The following is a 15,479-nucleotide window of genomic DNA, read 5'->3' on the forward strand; positions in this document are numbered from 1 at the left end:
TGTTGGTAAAGGTGAGGGCCAGGTCTATTTCATACACAATAACCATCAGCTTTTCAACCCATGTATCAGCTTTTGTGTGTAATACAAGGAAAATCAACTTTCTTTATTGCCAGTGGAGGTTGTCATTATTGGCCAATCATTTGGAAGGTGGGCCTGGAACCTGTCAGAACCAGATGGGTTGTATACTGGATGATAATGTAAAATAAACTCCTGAATTGTGCCTTTATTTATAAGGAGAAAGGAAAAATTTAAGCCTTTCTGTGCACCATCTGTGATTTGCTCTCATCTATTCTTGGAATCTGTTGGATTAATACGCTTGAGCTTTCAAATGTAAGAGGCGCATGTTTTAAAAATCGCACTTTGTAATGGATTAACCCTTGTATTGCCATTGGCGAGCACTGGAAGCCCCTTGCTGGAGGAGTGGGGAGGGGGCGGAGAATCAGAGGTCTGCGCAGTGACCAGGTCAGACCAGACTTCAATGTTTGGACCTGTTGGGAGGCCAGTTTTTGAAACTGTGGGGTTCTGAAGGCAAGGGGGGGGGGGGGGGGAGGAGAAGGGGGGTGCAGAACAAATGAAAGTTATCAAAGTGTAGAATGTTGTTTAGAAATGTAAGATAAATATCCTATAAAGTAATAATGTGCCGCTCACCCCCAATAAAATTAGCAGGAACATTGGTGGGAGGAGGCTCGTGTGGAGCGGAGGTAATAATCCAGCTGAAGAATGCTCAAGACATAGTATTTCATAACCAGACTTTATTATTTGAATGCGCTGTTAAACATGACTCATAATAATGTCAAAAAAATGACTTTAAAGATGAAACTGTAATAAAATCCTGGTACATGAATGGTTCCAGGTCCACAATACACCTTATACATTTAACCTGGTATACTGAGCACTGCATAAACAAGTTTTATAGAGAGTACCATTTCCAGGTTGTATAAGAATTACATTTCTAATTTATAAAAAGCAATAGCCCATCAATTACCGCAAAACCTAAAATTTTCCATCCCCAATCATGGCACAATGCTTTGTAATTGCAAACTTTTCTGTTCAGTAAAAAAGTTCTCTTGCACACACCCACACACACACAAGTGCGCAGGCAGTCCCACAAGAGTCAAACAGAAGAACGATGGAATCCTGTCTTCGGTTTAGAATTGTTCCCTGTAAATATCATTTGCTGTGGTATTGCTTCATCTGTGACCGAGGCTGCTGTTAGTATTCCAGCACTGTGCAGTTTCTGGCAAGATCTCATCCTGGAGCTGTGGTTTGTGTTTCTATCAGGAGCCAGCCTGTGTAGCAATACTATTTGTTTTTCTTACCTGAAGCAAAGGAGAGAGGAAAAAAATGTTAGCATGTTCTTAACCACGAGAGTGTCAGCTTGGCCCAGTGGTGGCACAATCTGAGTCAGATGGTTGTTGCCACGTGAACATAGTGTAGGGTGAAATTCAGTGGAATACTGAGGGAGTGCTGCATTCTTGCAGGTACCATCTTTCAGATGAGATGTTAAAACCGAGGACCTGTCTGCCTGTTCAGGTGGACTCACTGTCTCACTTTTACTTTGTTGTTGCAAGACTAACTTTTACTTTTCCACCTAAACACTTCTGCTCTTTCCTTAGCTTCTATTCCAGTCTCCACATTCAAAATGTGGCAGAAAAATGAAAAATAAACCCTTTGTGACCAACATGTTACTTTCTGCTCAGACATTATGAATCAAGCTTGTACATACAAATTAGGAGCAGGAGTAGGCCACTCAGCCCTTCAAGCCTACTCCGCCATTCAATAAGATCATGGCTGATCCGATTACTCCACATTCCCGCCTACCCCCGATAACTTTTCACCCCCTTGCTTACTAAGAATCTATCTACCTCTGCCTTAAAAATATTCAAAGACTCTGCTTCCACCGCCCTCTGAGGAAGAGAGTTCCAAAGATGACCCTCTGTGAGAAAAAGTTTCTCCTCATCTGTCTTAAATGGGCGAACCCTTATTTTTAAACAGTGACTCCTAGTTCTAGATTCTCCCAGAAGAGGAAACATCCTCTCCACATCCACCCTGTCCAGACCCCTCAGGATCTTATATGTTTCAATCATGTCACCTCTTATTCTTCTAAACTCCAGTGGATACAAGCCTAGCCTGTCCAACCTTTCCTCATAAGACAACCCACCCATTCCATTGCAGACAGGGGAACTACAAGCTCTTTTCGAAGCTGTCTGCCTCATTAGCAAAAGATTGCCCTTCAACAATACAGCCTTCCAGCCAGGGGCGGGTTAACGTATGGGCCTACAGGGTCTGTGCCCAGGGGCCCCAGTAAAACTCACTATAATGCAGAAAAACTGCATACAACCGTTGGATCAGTTTTATTTAAGCATAGTATACTGTGATAGGATTTACTTTATTATTGATGCAGTGTGGAAACATTCTGTTGGCTTATTTCTGCATACATTTTACTACACATTTGTGTTTTAATGGATCGGGGCGGTGGGGGGAGCAAATCCCTCTGCTCTTCCACAGCACCCAGCTTTCCCCCATTCAAAGTAGAAATTATTTCTTTTTTTTTAACCAAAATGTATCACCTCAAATTTAATGATATTGACTTCCATCAGTCACATTTTTGCCCATTCCATCATCTTATCACTATCCCCTTGCAGCTTGCTTTGGGCCTCAGAATAATTTACTATGCCTTCTATTTTAGTATCGCCTGCAAATCTGGACACCACTTATTCCAGCTTTATAGCCAAATCACTGATGTACAGTACACAGTGAACAGAAGCGGTTCCACAAAAGAAACCTGTTGGGCACCACTACCCACTTCCAATCACGCTGAGAAGCTGCCCCTATCTCCTACTCTCTTTTGTTCCTTTGAATCAGTATTTAATACAGTTGTTAGCCTTCGTTAATTCCATACTCATTAATCTTATCTAATAGTCTCCTATGTGGTGCCTTGTTGAAAACTTTCTGTACGTAACATCTACTGCATTCCCCCATCTGCCATATCTGCCACCTCATCAGATTGGTGAGACATGATCTTCCTTTTCAAAATCCATGTTGGTTGCTTTGAATTATTTTCTCTTCAGATATTTAGTAATTTAATCTTTACCACAGATGTTAGACAAACTGGCCTCTCATTATCTAGGTTAGCTATCTTCCTTTGTGAAAATAGGTATTACATTAGCCACTCTCCAGTCCTCTAGCACACAAGACTCTCAACAATATAACTTATAGGGCTTCCATTTCCCCCATATCCTTGTATGTATTCCATCAGGTACCAGTACTTTGTCTCCTTTTAGCTTAACTAATTTCTCGAATATTTTCCTTTTATTTATTATAAAATCTCTCATCTCACTTTTAACCAATTTAGGATTTTCCTCCTCCACAAAATCCTTTCTCCTTTGAAGTACTTGTTTAATGTGGAAGCAAGTCATCCTCGGTTCCGAGGGACTGCCTAAGAAGACGACTTGTTAAGCAACCTGACAATTTATATTTTCCTTTCCTGTCAGGGGTCTCATCTCACATTTAACAATTCTCTTTTTACTGATATATTTGTAAAATACTTTGCTGTTTTTTTTTTAAGATTCTCTCCTCATACTCTCTAACCTCTTACTTATTTTGTCATATTCTCTCATTTTTATTCATACCCATTTTTAATCGTACCCATAGGTCCTTCTTGAATTTTAGTTATTGTATAGTTAATTGTCTATCTTTATTCTCTACCTTAGCAACCTCCTATTTAAAAATATCTCATCGGTGATCCACAGTCTGGTGTGCCACCTCACCTCAGCTAGCTCACTACTCATCTTTCTAAAATCGACCCTATTTGAATCTAGTGCCCTTGTTTTCGTACTAAGTTTCCACCTTTCTATTTGGACCATGAGTCCGATCATATTATAGTCACTGCTGAAGAGGTGACCACCAACACTTAACTCATCAACCTCAACTATTTCATTACTCAAACCTAGATCTAGCCACGCTTCTCCCCATGCAGGCATACAAATATACTGCTTAAGGAAGGAGCCCTGCAGATCTTTTAAGAATTCTATTCCCGGTTCTCCATTTTCTCGCTCCATTTCCCAATCAATGAGTGGCTAATTAAAATGTCCTAGAACCATAATTTTGTTATTTCTACTCAGAGTCATAGAGGGAGAAATTGACTATAGCCCCGATTGGGGCGCCAGCCTCGACAGAGCGCTAAAAGTAGCGCCCCGGCAGCATTCGCGGCTGCCCGCTGGAAATTCAGTGGTAGCGCCCCAAAGGGAAGCACGGCGCTACTGGAGGCGCCCCGCATCCGTCTTGGGGCGCTGCGACTGAATATCGTGGCGCAACGTGCCGCAGCGTGTACTGCAGGCCTTCCTCCCCTACTTAAAGGGGAGGGGCCTCGTGCAGCGCGATCTGGGGCCCAGCTGGGCCCCCGAGGATCACGAGTGCCGGCAAAAGAGCCCGGCACCGAGGAGAAGTGCCAGGCTCTTGGAACGCAACCGGCACTCCGCGGGGGGGGGGGGGGGGGGGTTCAGGAGGCCTGGGACGGCAGCGCAGAGGTGTGCTGGCAGGCAGCCAGCAACAAAAATGGCCGCCCCGTACCTCCTTTAATTTGCGCCTCCACCGCCGCAGGTAGGCCCCCCTGAACCGGTCGCACATAGCGTCCGGCGGTAAATCAGGGAGCGCTTCCAGATAGCGCGGCCGGGGCGTCAGCAGGGCGCTGCGCACACCGATGACATCATCGGTCGCGGCGCAGCGCTAACGGCTAGCGCCACCACTAGCATCCCGCTGAATTTAGCGGGAGGTGTGGCCAGTGGCTTGCGACCCACTAAGCGCCCTCTTAAGGCGCTAATAGGTGGCGCAGCCAACTGAATTTCTCCCCCATAGAGTTATACAGCACAGAAAGAGGCCCTTCGGCCCATCCTGTCCGTGCCGGCCATCAAGCCCCGTCTATTCTAATCCCATTTTCCAGCACTTGGTCCGTAGCCTTGTATGCTATGGCGTTTCATGTGCTCATCTAAATGCTTCTTGAATGTTGTGAGGGTTCCTGCCTCTACCACCCTTTCAGGCAGTGAGTTCCAGATTCCAACCACCCTCTGGGTGAAAAAGTTTTTCCTCAAATCCCCTCTAAACCTCTTGCCCTCTACCTTGAAACTATGCCCCCTGGTTATTGACCCCTCTACTAAAGGGGAAAAAGTTCCTTTCTATCTACCCTATCTATGCCCCTCATAATTTTGTACACCTCAATCAGGTCCCCCCTCAGCCTTCTCTGCTCTAAGGAAAACAACCCCAGCCTGTCCAGTCTCTCTTCATAGCTGAAGCGCTCCAGCCCAGGTAACATCCTGGTGAATCTCCTCTGCACCCTCTCCAATGCAATCACATCCTTCCTATAGTGTGGCAACCAGAACTGCACACAGTATTCCAGCTGTGGCCTAACTAGCGTTTTGTACAGCTCCATCATAACCGCCCTGCTCTTATATTCTATGCCTTGGCTAATGAAGGCAAGTATCCCATATGCCTTTTTAACCACCTTATCCACCTGTTCTGCTGCCTTCAGGGATCTATGTACAGGAAACTCTCTTTTAACCGGCACCTAAATATCTGGAAATCTCTCTTAACCGGCAAAATTCAGGAGTAGGTTCAGGTAAGTTTTACTATATATTAGTGGCCGTGTAACCGGGGTTCCTGGATCTGTGGCCGTGTAACTGAGGTTCCTGCACCTGTGGCCATGCAACAGGGACTCCTGGATATGTGGCCGTGTAACCGGGACTCTTGCACAAGTGCCGTGTAACCGGGGCTCCTGCACCCGTGGCCGTGTACGGGGCTCTCGTACATTGGTAAGTATACCTCTCTGTAGTTCTGACTTTTTGATCAACCGGCACCACACCGGTCCCGTCGGTGCCAGATAAAAGAGAGTTTCCTGTACATGCACACCAAGGTCCCTCCGATCCTCTGTCCTTCCTAGGATCCTACCATTCGTTGTGTATTCCCTTGGCTTGTTAGTCCACCCAGAATGCATCACCTCACACTTTTCAGGGTTAAATTCCATTTGCCACTGTTCTGCCCATCTAACCATCCCATCTATATCGTCCTGTAGCCTGAGGCTTCCCTCCTCGCTATTTACCACTCCACCAATTTTCGTGTCATCTGCGAACTTACTGATCATACCTCCTACATTCATATCTAAATCATTAATGTACACTACAAACAGCAAAGGACCCAGCACCGATCCCTGCGGTACACCACTGGACACAGGCTTCCAGTCACAAAAACAACCTTCGACCATCACCCTCTGCCTCCTGCCACTAAGCCAATTTTGGATCCAATGTGCCAAATTGCCCTGGATACCATGGGCTCTTACCTTCTTGACCAGTCGCCCATGTGGGACTTTGTCAAAAGCCTTAGTGAAGTCCATGTAGACTACATCAATAGCACTACCCTCATCCACACACCTAATCACCCCCTCAAAAAATTCAATCAAATTGGTCAGACATGATCTCCCCCTGGCAAAGCCATGCTGACTATCCCTGATTAATCCCTGCCTCTCCAAGTGGAGACTAATTCTGTCCCTCAGAATTTTTTCCAATAATTTCCCTACCACTGATGTTAGGCTCACTGGCCTGCAATTCCCTGGTTTATCCCTACTACCCTTCTTGAACAATGGTACTACGTTAGCTGTTCTCCAGTCCTCTGGCACCTCCCCTGTGGCCAGAGAGGTTCTGAAAATTTGTGTCAGAGCCCTTGCAATCTCCTCCCTTGCCTCACACAGCAGCCTGGGATACATCTCGTCAGGGCCTGGGGATTTATCCACTTTTAAGCCCGCTAAAACCGCTAGTACCTCCTCCCTCTCAATACTAATTTGTTCAAGTATATCACAATCCCCCTGCCTGATTTCTATGCCTACATCACCCTTCTCCATAGTGAACACAGATGCAAAATATTCATTTAAAACCTCACCTACATCTTCCGGCTCTACACACATATTTGCCACTTTGGTCCCTAATGGGCCTTACTCTTTCCCTGGTTATCCTCTTGCCCTTAATATATTTATAAAACACCTTGGGATTTTCCTTTATTTTGCCCGCCAGTGTTTTTTCATGCCCCCTCTTCGCTCTCCTAATTTCTTTTTTAAGTATCCCCCTGCACTTTCTATACTCCTCTAGGGCTTCCACTGTTTTTAGTCCTTTGTATCTGCCAAAAGTCTCCCTTTTTTTCCCTAATCCATTCTTGTATATCCCTTGACATCCAGGGTTCTCTGGGCTTGTTGGTCCCACCCTTGGCCTTTACAGGAATATGTTGGCGTTGTACTCTCTCTATTTCCTTTCTGAAAGACTCCCATTGCTCTGATGTGGATTTTCCTACAAGTAGCTGATCACAGTCCACTTTGGCCAGATCCTGCCTTATCATATTAAAATCAGCCATCCCCCAATTTAGAACCTTTATTTCCAGTCCATCTTTGTCCTTTTCCATGACCATCTTAAATCTCACCGAATTATGGTCACTATCACCAAAATGCTCTCCTACTGACACTTCTACCACTTGCCCGGCTACATTCCCTAGAATTAGGTCCAGTACCGCCCCCTGTCTTGTAGGACTTTCTACATGCTGGCTCAAAAAGCTCTCCTGGATGCACTTTAAGGATTCCGCACCCTCTAAGCCTTTCACATTCTGACTATCCCAGTTAATATTGAGGAAGTTGAAATCCCCTACTATTATTACCCTATTTTTTCTACACTTCTGAGATTTGCCTACATATCTGTTCCTCTATCTCCCCTTGACTGTTTGGGGGCCTATAGTACACTCCCAGCAAAGTGCTTGCCCCCTTTTTGTTTTTAAGTTCTACCCATATGGCCTCATTGGAGGAACCTGCTAAGATATCATCCCTCCTTACTGCAGTAATTGCCTCCTTGATTAATATTGCGACACCCCCTCCTCTTTTACACCCCCCTCTGTCTCGCCTGAAGATTCTATACCCCGGAATATTGAGCTGCCAGTCCTGCCCCTCCCTCAACCGTGTCTCTGTGATAGCAACAATATCATACTCCCATGTGTTCATCAACACCTTCAATTCATCTGCCTTACTCGCAAGACTCCTTGCATTAAAATAACTGCCATCCAGCCTTACCATACTCCCTTGTGCCGTTACATATTTGCTCTGCCTTCCAGGCTGACTTGTTTCCTCTATATTTGGCTGTGCATCACCCCCTACTATAGGTCCACTCCGTATCCCATCCCCCTGCCAAGTTAGTTTAAAACCCCCCCAACAGTACTGGCAAACCTCCGCACAAGGATGTTGGTCTCCATGATCTGTCTACAAACTTCCTTTCATTTCCCTCCCACAATTAGGGTGTCCGTACTATAACCCCACTAATTTAACAATCCCTTTTTTTAAATATTTGATCTCTAACCATATTTTTAAATGTATATTAGTACTCTCTAAACCACATATTCCCATCTTCATTAATATTGCCACAGCTCCTTATTTCTTACCGATTCTGTCTCTCCTAAAAAATACTATAAGCCGAGACGTTCCTTTTCCACTCCCACCCAGTTTGCAACCAAGCCTTAGTGCTCTTAAATATATATCTTCCTGTGACATAATTGTTTTCTCACACTCTGAGCACTGCAATAGATGCACTTTATCTTTTTTTTTTGTTTGCATATAATGCAACTCGTTTTCCCTTGAATTTTTTGTCCAAGCTAAAAAGTAATTTCTTTATTTCAGTCTTTTCCCTGAAGTCAACTGTAATGCTCCAGCTGATGTCTGGCTGAGATTAACTAATTCAACAAAGATTCGGAATTGAACCAAGGATCTTAGTACCATACCATAAGTTGAATTTACCCAATAAACTGTGGGAGATATTTTCATTCAAGAACTGAACACATTAGAAGACAGTAACCTCACTTAATAGCCACAAGCGAAGTACATGTCACTTCATTTTTGATTACCAATCTTACATTTGCCTATGTAAATTTCATCTGCCATTTTTCTGCCTAATTACATTTTTTATCCAACACATTGGAGAGATTGGGTCGACTAGGCCTGTATTCACTACAGTTTAGAAAAATGAGAGGGGATCTCATTGAAATGTATAAAATTCTGACAAGGCTAGACAGACTGGATGCAGGATGTTTCCCCTGGCTGGGGGGGGGGGGGGGGGTCTAGAACGAGGGGTCACAGTCTCAGGATACAGGGTGCATTTAGGACCGAGATGAGGAGAAATTTCTTCACTCAGAGGGTGGTGAACCTGTGGCATTCTCTACCAGAGAAGGCTATGGAGGCCAAGTCACTGAATATATTTAAGGATAGATTTCTAGACACAAAAGGCATCAAGGGGTATGGGGAGAGAGCAGGAATATGGTATTGAGATAGAGGATCAGCCATGATCATATTGAAGGGCCTACTCCTATTTTTCTAAGTTTCTATTCTATTTCTGAACTGCCTCCTCTGATTCTACTGCCCCATCTAGTTTTATACCTTCTGCAAATTTACATTGATATTTTGAATTTAAATCATTTACATAAAAGAAAAGCAAAAAGTGACACCAACACCAAGCCTTGGGACACTGCTTTACTATTTTATGTACATCCACGCTTTCAAACCCCTTTTATACTTCTGACCTTTTCTCTTGGCTACTCTTTTCCTGTTGTGGTACTGAAATACATTTTTACTGTTGCATTTAGCCTCTGCTGCTGCACTTTTTCTAGACTCCTCCTTTGCCTCTCTGATCACCGGAACCATTCTCCTTTCTCCCCTCTTCATTTCACTTTTAATTTGTTTCATAAGTCATTTAGGGCAAAATTTGTTTAGTCTGAGCTTGTTGGTTCCAGGAATGTATTTATCCCACATGCTCAGCATTATTCCTTTAAAGGTATTCCACTCATCTTCTACTTGTTATGGATAGTTCATTCCCCTTACATTGGAACACTCTTGTTGCTCTTCTCTGCATCTTCTCCAATGAAGCTTAGTGATCAAAATTGCATACAGTACTTCAAGCATGGTTTAACCATTACATTATAATGGTCTGAGCATAACATCTGGAAAATTACATTCCACTATTTTAGTTATGTAGACCAATATTCTTTTTGCCTTTTTTCATTGCTTTTTAACATTGTTTTGACACTGAAAGTGACAAACATACCAAGCTAATTCTGTTCCTTCCTTTGTATATTTACATCTCAGTTTTGCACCTAACATGCAATACTTTACATGTCAGCAGTAAACATGCCATCTGTCTGCCCAATTGCATAACTGACCTAAATCTTTCTGCAAATTATTAACTGCATCCTCTATTGCTCTCTATTTCAGTGTCCTCTGCAAAAATTGAAATGTTGTTTTCTGTAGAGTATCCTTAAATTGTTGCTACAATATAAATATTGTGAAGACTTTTTTTTAAAACTGGTACACGTATTCCCTATGTGATTTTCATTTTTGATCCACGATTTGAATAAGATGGACTTACACATGAAGAAGTGTTGAAGATTTTGCAATGATCCACCTGCTGTAAAGTAAGTCCAAGTTGCCATAAGGACCATAATCACATATGCTGGAATAAGGCTGCCCTCATACATTGGATTCAGAAATGTCTGCAGGATAGGAAAGAACAAATACTGTAGTATTGTTATGTCTGATATTATGTCTTGTATAGTTATGTCCATTTGCTGGGCTACAAATACAATATAAAATAATTATATTGCATTTTGGAGAAAAAAACAAACATGCAACAGTACATAATAGATACCAAACACCTGGAATGCTTTAAAGAGAATCTCATCAATGGCACAATGTGTAAAAGCAGCATGGGTTGTAGTAGTAAAGCATGCAGACTGGAAAGATCCATGTCTGTGCTGTTAGCTGACAAGGGGTCAAGTGGATACTAAGTTTGACCTCACCATTCCTGCCCTAGGGAGAGGAAACAAATGTAATTGTAATCATTGAAAAATAAAAATTTACGGCACAGAAGGGGGCCATTCAGTCCATCATGTCTGTGCCAAAAATCTCTCATAGAAACATAGAAGATAGGAGCAGGAGTAGGCCATTCGGCCCCTCGAGACTGCTCCACCATTCAATGCGATCATGGCTGATCATCCAAACTCAGTACCCTGTCCCTGCTTTCTCCCCATATCCCTTGATCCCCTTAGCCTTAAGAAATATATCTAACTCCTTCTTGAATATATTTAATGAATTGGCCTCAACTGCCTTCTGTGGTAGAGAATTCCACAGGTTCACCACTCTCTGGATGAAGAAATTCCTCCTCATCTCAGTCCTAAACGGCTTACCCCTTATCCTTAGACTGTGACCCCTGGTTCTGGACTCCCCCGCCATCGGGAACATCCTTCCTGCATCTAGTCTGTCTAGTCCTGTTAGAATTTTATAAGTTTCAATGAGATCCCCTCTCATTCTTCTAAACTCTAGCGAATATAAGCCTAATCGACCCAATCTCTCCTCATACGTCATTCCTGCCATCCCAGGTATCAGCCTGGTGAATCTTCGCTGCACTCCCTCCATGGCAAGAACATCCTTCCACAGATAAGGTGACCACAACTGCACACAAAACTCAAGGTGTGGTCTCACCAAGGCCCTGCACAACTGCAGCAAGACATCCTTGCTCCTGTACTCGAATCCTCTCGCTATGAAGGCCAGCATACCATTTGCCTTCTTAACCGCCTGCTGCACCTGCATGCTTACCTTCAACGACTGGTGCACAAGAACACCCAGGTCTCGTTGCACTTCCCCTTTTCCCAATCTATTGCCGTTCAGATAATAATCTGCCTTCCTGTTTTTGCCACTAAAGTGGATAACCTTGCATTTATCCACATTATACTGCATCTGCCATGCATCTGCCCAATCGCCCAACCTGTCCAAATTGTACTGGAGTTCCTCTGCATCCTCCTCACAGTACACACGCCCACCCAGCTTTGTGTTGTCTGCAAACTTGGAGATATTACATCTAGTTCCCTCGTCTAGATCATTAATATAGATTGTGAATAACTGGGGTCCTAGCACCGATCCCTGCGGTACCCCACTAGTCAGTGCCTTCCACTCGGAAAAAGACCCGTTTATTCCAACTCTTTGCTTCCTGTCTGCCAACCAGTTTTCTATCCAAGTCAGTACCTTACCCCCAATCCCATGTGTTTTAACTTTGCACGCTAGTCTCTTATGCGGGACCATATCGAAAGCCTTCTGAAAGTCCAAATACACCACATCCACTGGTTCTCCCTTATCTATTCTACCAGTTACATCCTCAAAAAATTCCAGTAGATTAGTCAAGCATGATTTACCTTTTGTAAATCCATGTTGACTTTGTCTGATCTTGTCACTGTTTTCCAAGTGCTCTGCTATTACATCTTTTATAATGGACTCTAGCATTTTCCCCACTACCGAGGTCAGGCTTACCGATTTTTTCTCTACCACCTTTTTTAAATAGTGGGGTTACATTAGCTACCCTCCAAGCCATGGGAACTGTTCCAGAGTCTATAGAATTTTGGAAGATGACCAGCAATGCATCTACTATTTCTAGGGCCACTTCCTTAAGTACCCTAGGATGTAGATTATCATCAGGCCCTGGGGATTTATCAGCCTTCAATCCCGTCAATTTCCCTAACACCATTTTCCTACAAATACTGATTTCATTCAGTTCTTCCCTCTCATTAGACCCTATGTTCCCCGACATCTCTGGGAGTTTATTTGTGTCCTCCTTTGTGAAGACAGAGCCAAAGTATGTATTTAATTGGTCTGCCATGTCTTTGTTCCCCATTATAAATTCCCAATTCTGACTGCAAGGGACCTACGCTTGACTTCACCAATCTTTTTCTCTTCACATATCTATAGACGCTTATACAGTCAGTTTTTATGTTCCCTGCAAGCTTACTCTCATACTCTATTTCCCCCCTCTTAATTAATCCCTTTGTCCTCCTTTGCTGAATCCTAAACTGCTCCCAATCCTCAGGTTTGCTGCTTTTTCTGGCCAATTTATGGCCTATAAATTCAGTATAGCCACGTTTGGGGCGCTACAGCCTGGCGGCCGCTGAAGTTTGCGCCCGGCGCAACTTAGCGCCACCTTCGCCGATATTCAATGGCATCGCCGAAGAGGTTGCTGCTGCGCTAAAACAGACGATGCACGACTATCATTAGGCGCTAAGCCGGCGGCCCGGGGCGATACACCCGAGGGCGGGCGCAGCGCAAGTGCGGCGAGTTGCTGATTGAAGGCAGACACTCTGGCGCCGGTGAGCTCTTAAAGGGGGAGGGTGGATTTGTTTGGCTGCCACGCCCTGCACACTGCAGCCCTGAAGCAAGGCCTGACCACTGCTGCTTGATCTGTACAACGCCCAGGACAATGGAGAAGGCCAGGGAGAGAGCGCAGCGCTTCAGCGAGGGTGACCTGAGGGTGCTGGTTGGCGCAGTGGAGCGCAGGTGCCATGTTCTGTTCCCTGAAGGTGGCAGGAGGCCGCTGCCCAGCGCCTATCGGAAAGCCTGGAGGGAGGTGTCAAACAGGGTGACCTCCAACAGCGTGGTTGCCAGGACTCCTGTACAATGCCGAAAAAAGTTCAACGACCTCACTCGGGTTGTCAGGGTGAGTACCCTTTCCAGTGTCCTCCTCATCCCTGCATGTGCACCTCAGTTTATGGGCAAAGGGACCTGAAAGCCCTAATGCCCAGCCCTCATCCAGCAGCTATGGGACTGTCATGAAAATCACTTGCACATTCAGGACTTTACACACTGTCAGGGCTATTCCACCATGGGAGGCAGTGCAGACAAGATCAGGGCTTCACACTGTCAGGGCTAGTCCACCATGGGAGGCAGTGCAGACAAGATCAGGGCTTCACACTGTCAGGGCTAGTCCACCATGGGAGGCAGTGCAGACAAGGTCAGGGCTTCACACTGTCAGGGCTAGTCCACCATGGGAGGCAGTGCAGACAAGATCAGGGCTTCACACTGTACTTAGAGGCCGTCCTTTCTCTTGCAGGGCAAGGTGGCGCACAACCGAAGGCAGCAGCGTGAGACCGGGGGAGGCCATCCTGACCTCAAACAGCTCTCCGACCTGGAGCAGCGTGTGGAGCGCATTATGTCAGGCCGGCTGATTGGCCCCGTCGCCAGTGGAGATGCCGACCCTGTTGTGGGCCCCAATGGTAAGGGCATCACCTTTTTGACCTCTCTCTTTCCACTTGCGCCTCAGAACAGCATCCTTTGCCACTGTCGGACCAATGCAGTGCATAGCAGCACTCATGCCTCCCTCGCTGCCGCCCTGTCCTCACTCTAAAGCAACTCTTGTGCCTCCCTGCTTTCAGATGCTGAATCGCCAGGTGAGGAGGCGGGCCCTCAAGCTGGCACTGTGAGTGAATCGGAAGGCGAGGAGGAGGAAGAGGAAGCCGGACCATCAGTGCCACCCTCAGCCGAGGCAGCCCATGGCGATGATGGGGACACGTCTTCCCTGGAGGGGAGCAGGGGGGAAGGGTCGGGGGAGAGTGAAGCTCCGGGGCCCAGCAGGCTGCAGCAACGCGGGAGGGGTGGGGAAGCTCGGCGGCTTTCTCCCCGGAGGGTGAGTGCGGCCTCCAGTCCTGCTACGGTGAGCGCAGAGGAGGTGCGGCTCCTAGCGGAAATGGCCGCCCAGGCTGAGCGCAGGCACACTGAGCTCATGGCTGCAGTGGCAAGGATGCCTGACTCCATAGAGTCACTGTCAAGGAGTGTACAGGAATTCGGGGCAGCACAGGCCAGGAGTCTGCAACAATTCAGTGCAGCACAGGCCAGGAGTCTGCAACAATTCAGTGCAGCACAGGCCAGGAGTCTGCAGGACTTCGCGGCAGCACAGGCAGCTTCTAGCCAAGTGCTCAGTCATACCGTGCATTCACTGGCTGGTGTCATGCGGATACAGACTAGGGCCACACGGGCACTAACTGCTGCCACCCTCGCTGGATCGGCCAGGCATCGCCAGGGCACTCGCCGCGCCGCAGCAGCCCAGCAGTCTGTGCTTCAGCAGATTGCTGCGCATGCTGCAGTGCTGGCCCGTGCGAGTGCCAATGTATCAGGCGACTAGGGAGTACCTGTGATCTGTCAGGTTGGCAGCATTCCTGCAGCCGAAACCGTCACTCCTCCATTGCAGCTGCCACCAGCCGCTGGACAGACTGCTGCCGCCCAAGCAGAGTTGGAGCAGTCAGCAGCCGGCCCCTCCAGGCCCAGAGCTGGTCCAGGCCGACCCCCAAGGGCATCTGCCGTCTCGCCATCTGACCCTCAGCAGCCTTCCCCCAGCCTTGCTGCAGCCACTGGGGTCCCATTGAGGAGGAGCTGCAGGGCGGACAGGGGCCAGTCACGGATGCGAAACGCATCACCCTCGCGGGGGAAAAAGTAGAAGGTGTGGCCAAATGTTTTGTTTCACTTGTAAAGGCCGATACTGGTGTCTTTGTTTTACTTGTAAAGGCCGAGACTGGTCTATTTGTTTTTTTGGAAAGGCCGAGACTGGTCTATTTGTTTTTTTGGGGGGGGGGTTTCTCTCCATTAGTTTGTTATGTGG

The 15,479-nt window shown here is 46.2% G+C and overlaps 1 protein-coding gene across 2 annotated transcripts in view; it reads right to left on the bottom strand.

Moving 5' to 3' along the window:
- Positions 1-735: 735 nt before the first annotated feature.
- LOC147123478 (gamma-secretase subunit Aph-1b) overlaps positions 736-15,479 on the bottom strand; it is a 100,772-nt gene continuing 86,028 nt past the window's right edge. For both annotated transcript variants that reach the window (XM_085973554.1, XM_085973564.1), the window contains 2 exons: positions 10,434-10,557; positions 736-1,319 (listed from right to left, as the gene is read on the bottom strand). In XM_085973554.1, coding sequence (XP_085829680.1) covers positions 1,303-1,319; positions 10,434-10,557 — 141 coding nt within the window. In that variant the 3' untranslated portion in view covers positions 736-1,302. The remainder of the gene's footprint in view (positions 1,320-10,433; positions 10,558-15,479) is intronic.

The sequence above is a fragment of the Somniosus microcephalus genome, chromosome 2, assembly GCF_052327205.1.
Source record: "Somniosus microcephalus isolate GS21.2 chromosome 2, FLI_Smic_1.0, whole genome shotgun sequence".
In the NCBI taxonomy this organism is placed as follows: domain Eukaryota; kingdom Metazoa; phylum Chordata; class Chondrichthyes; order Squaliformes; family Somniosidae; genus Somniosus; species Somniosus microcephalus.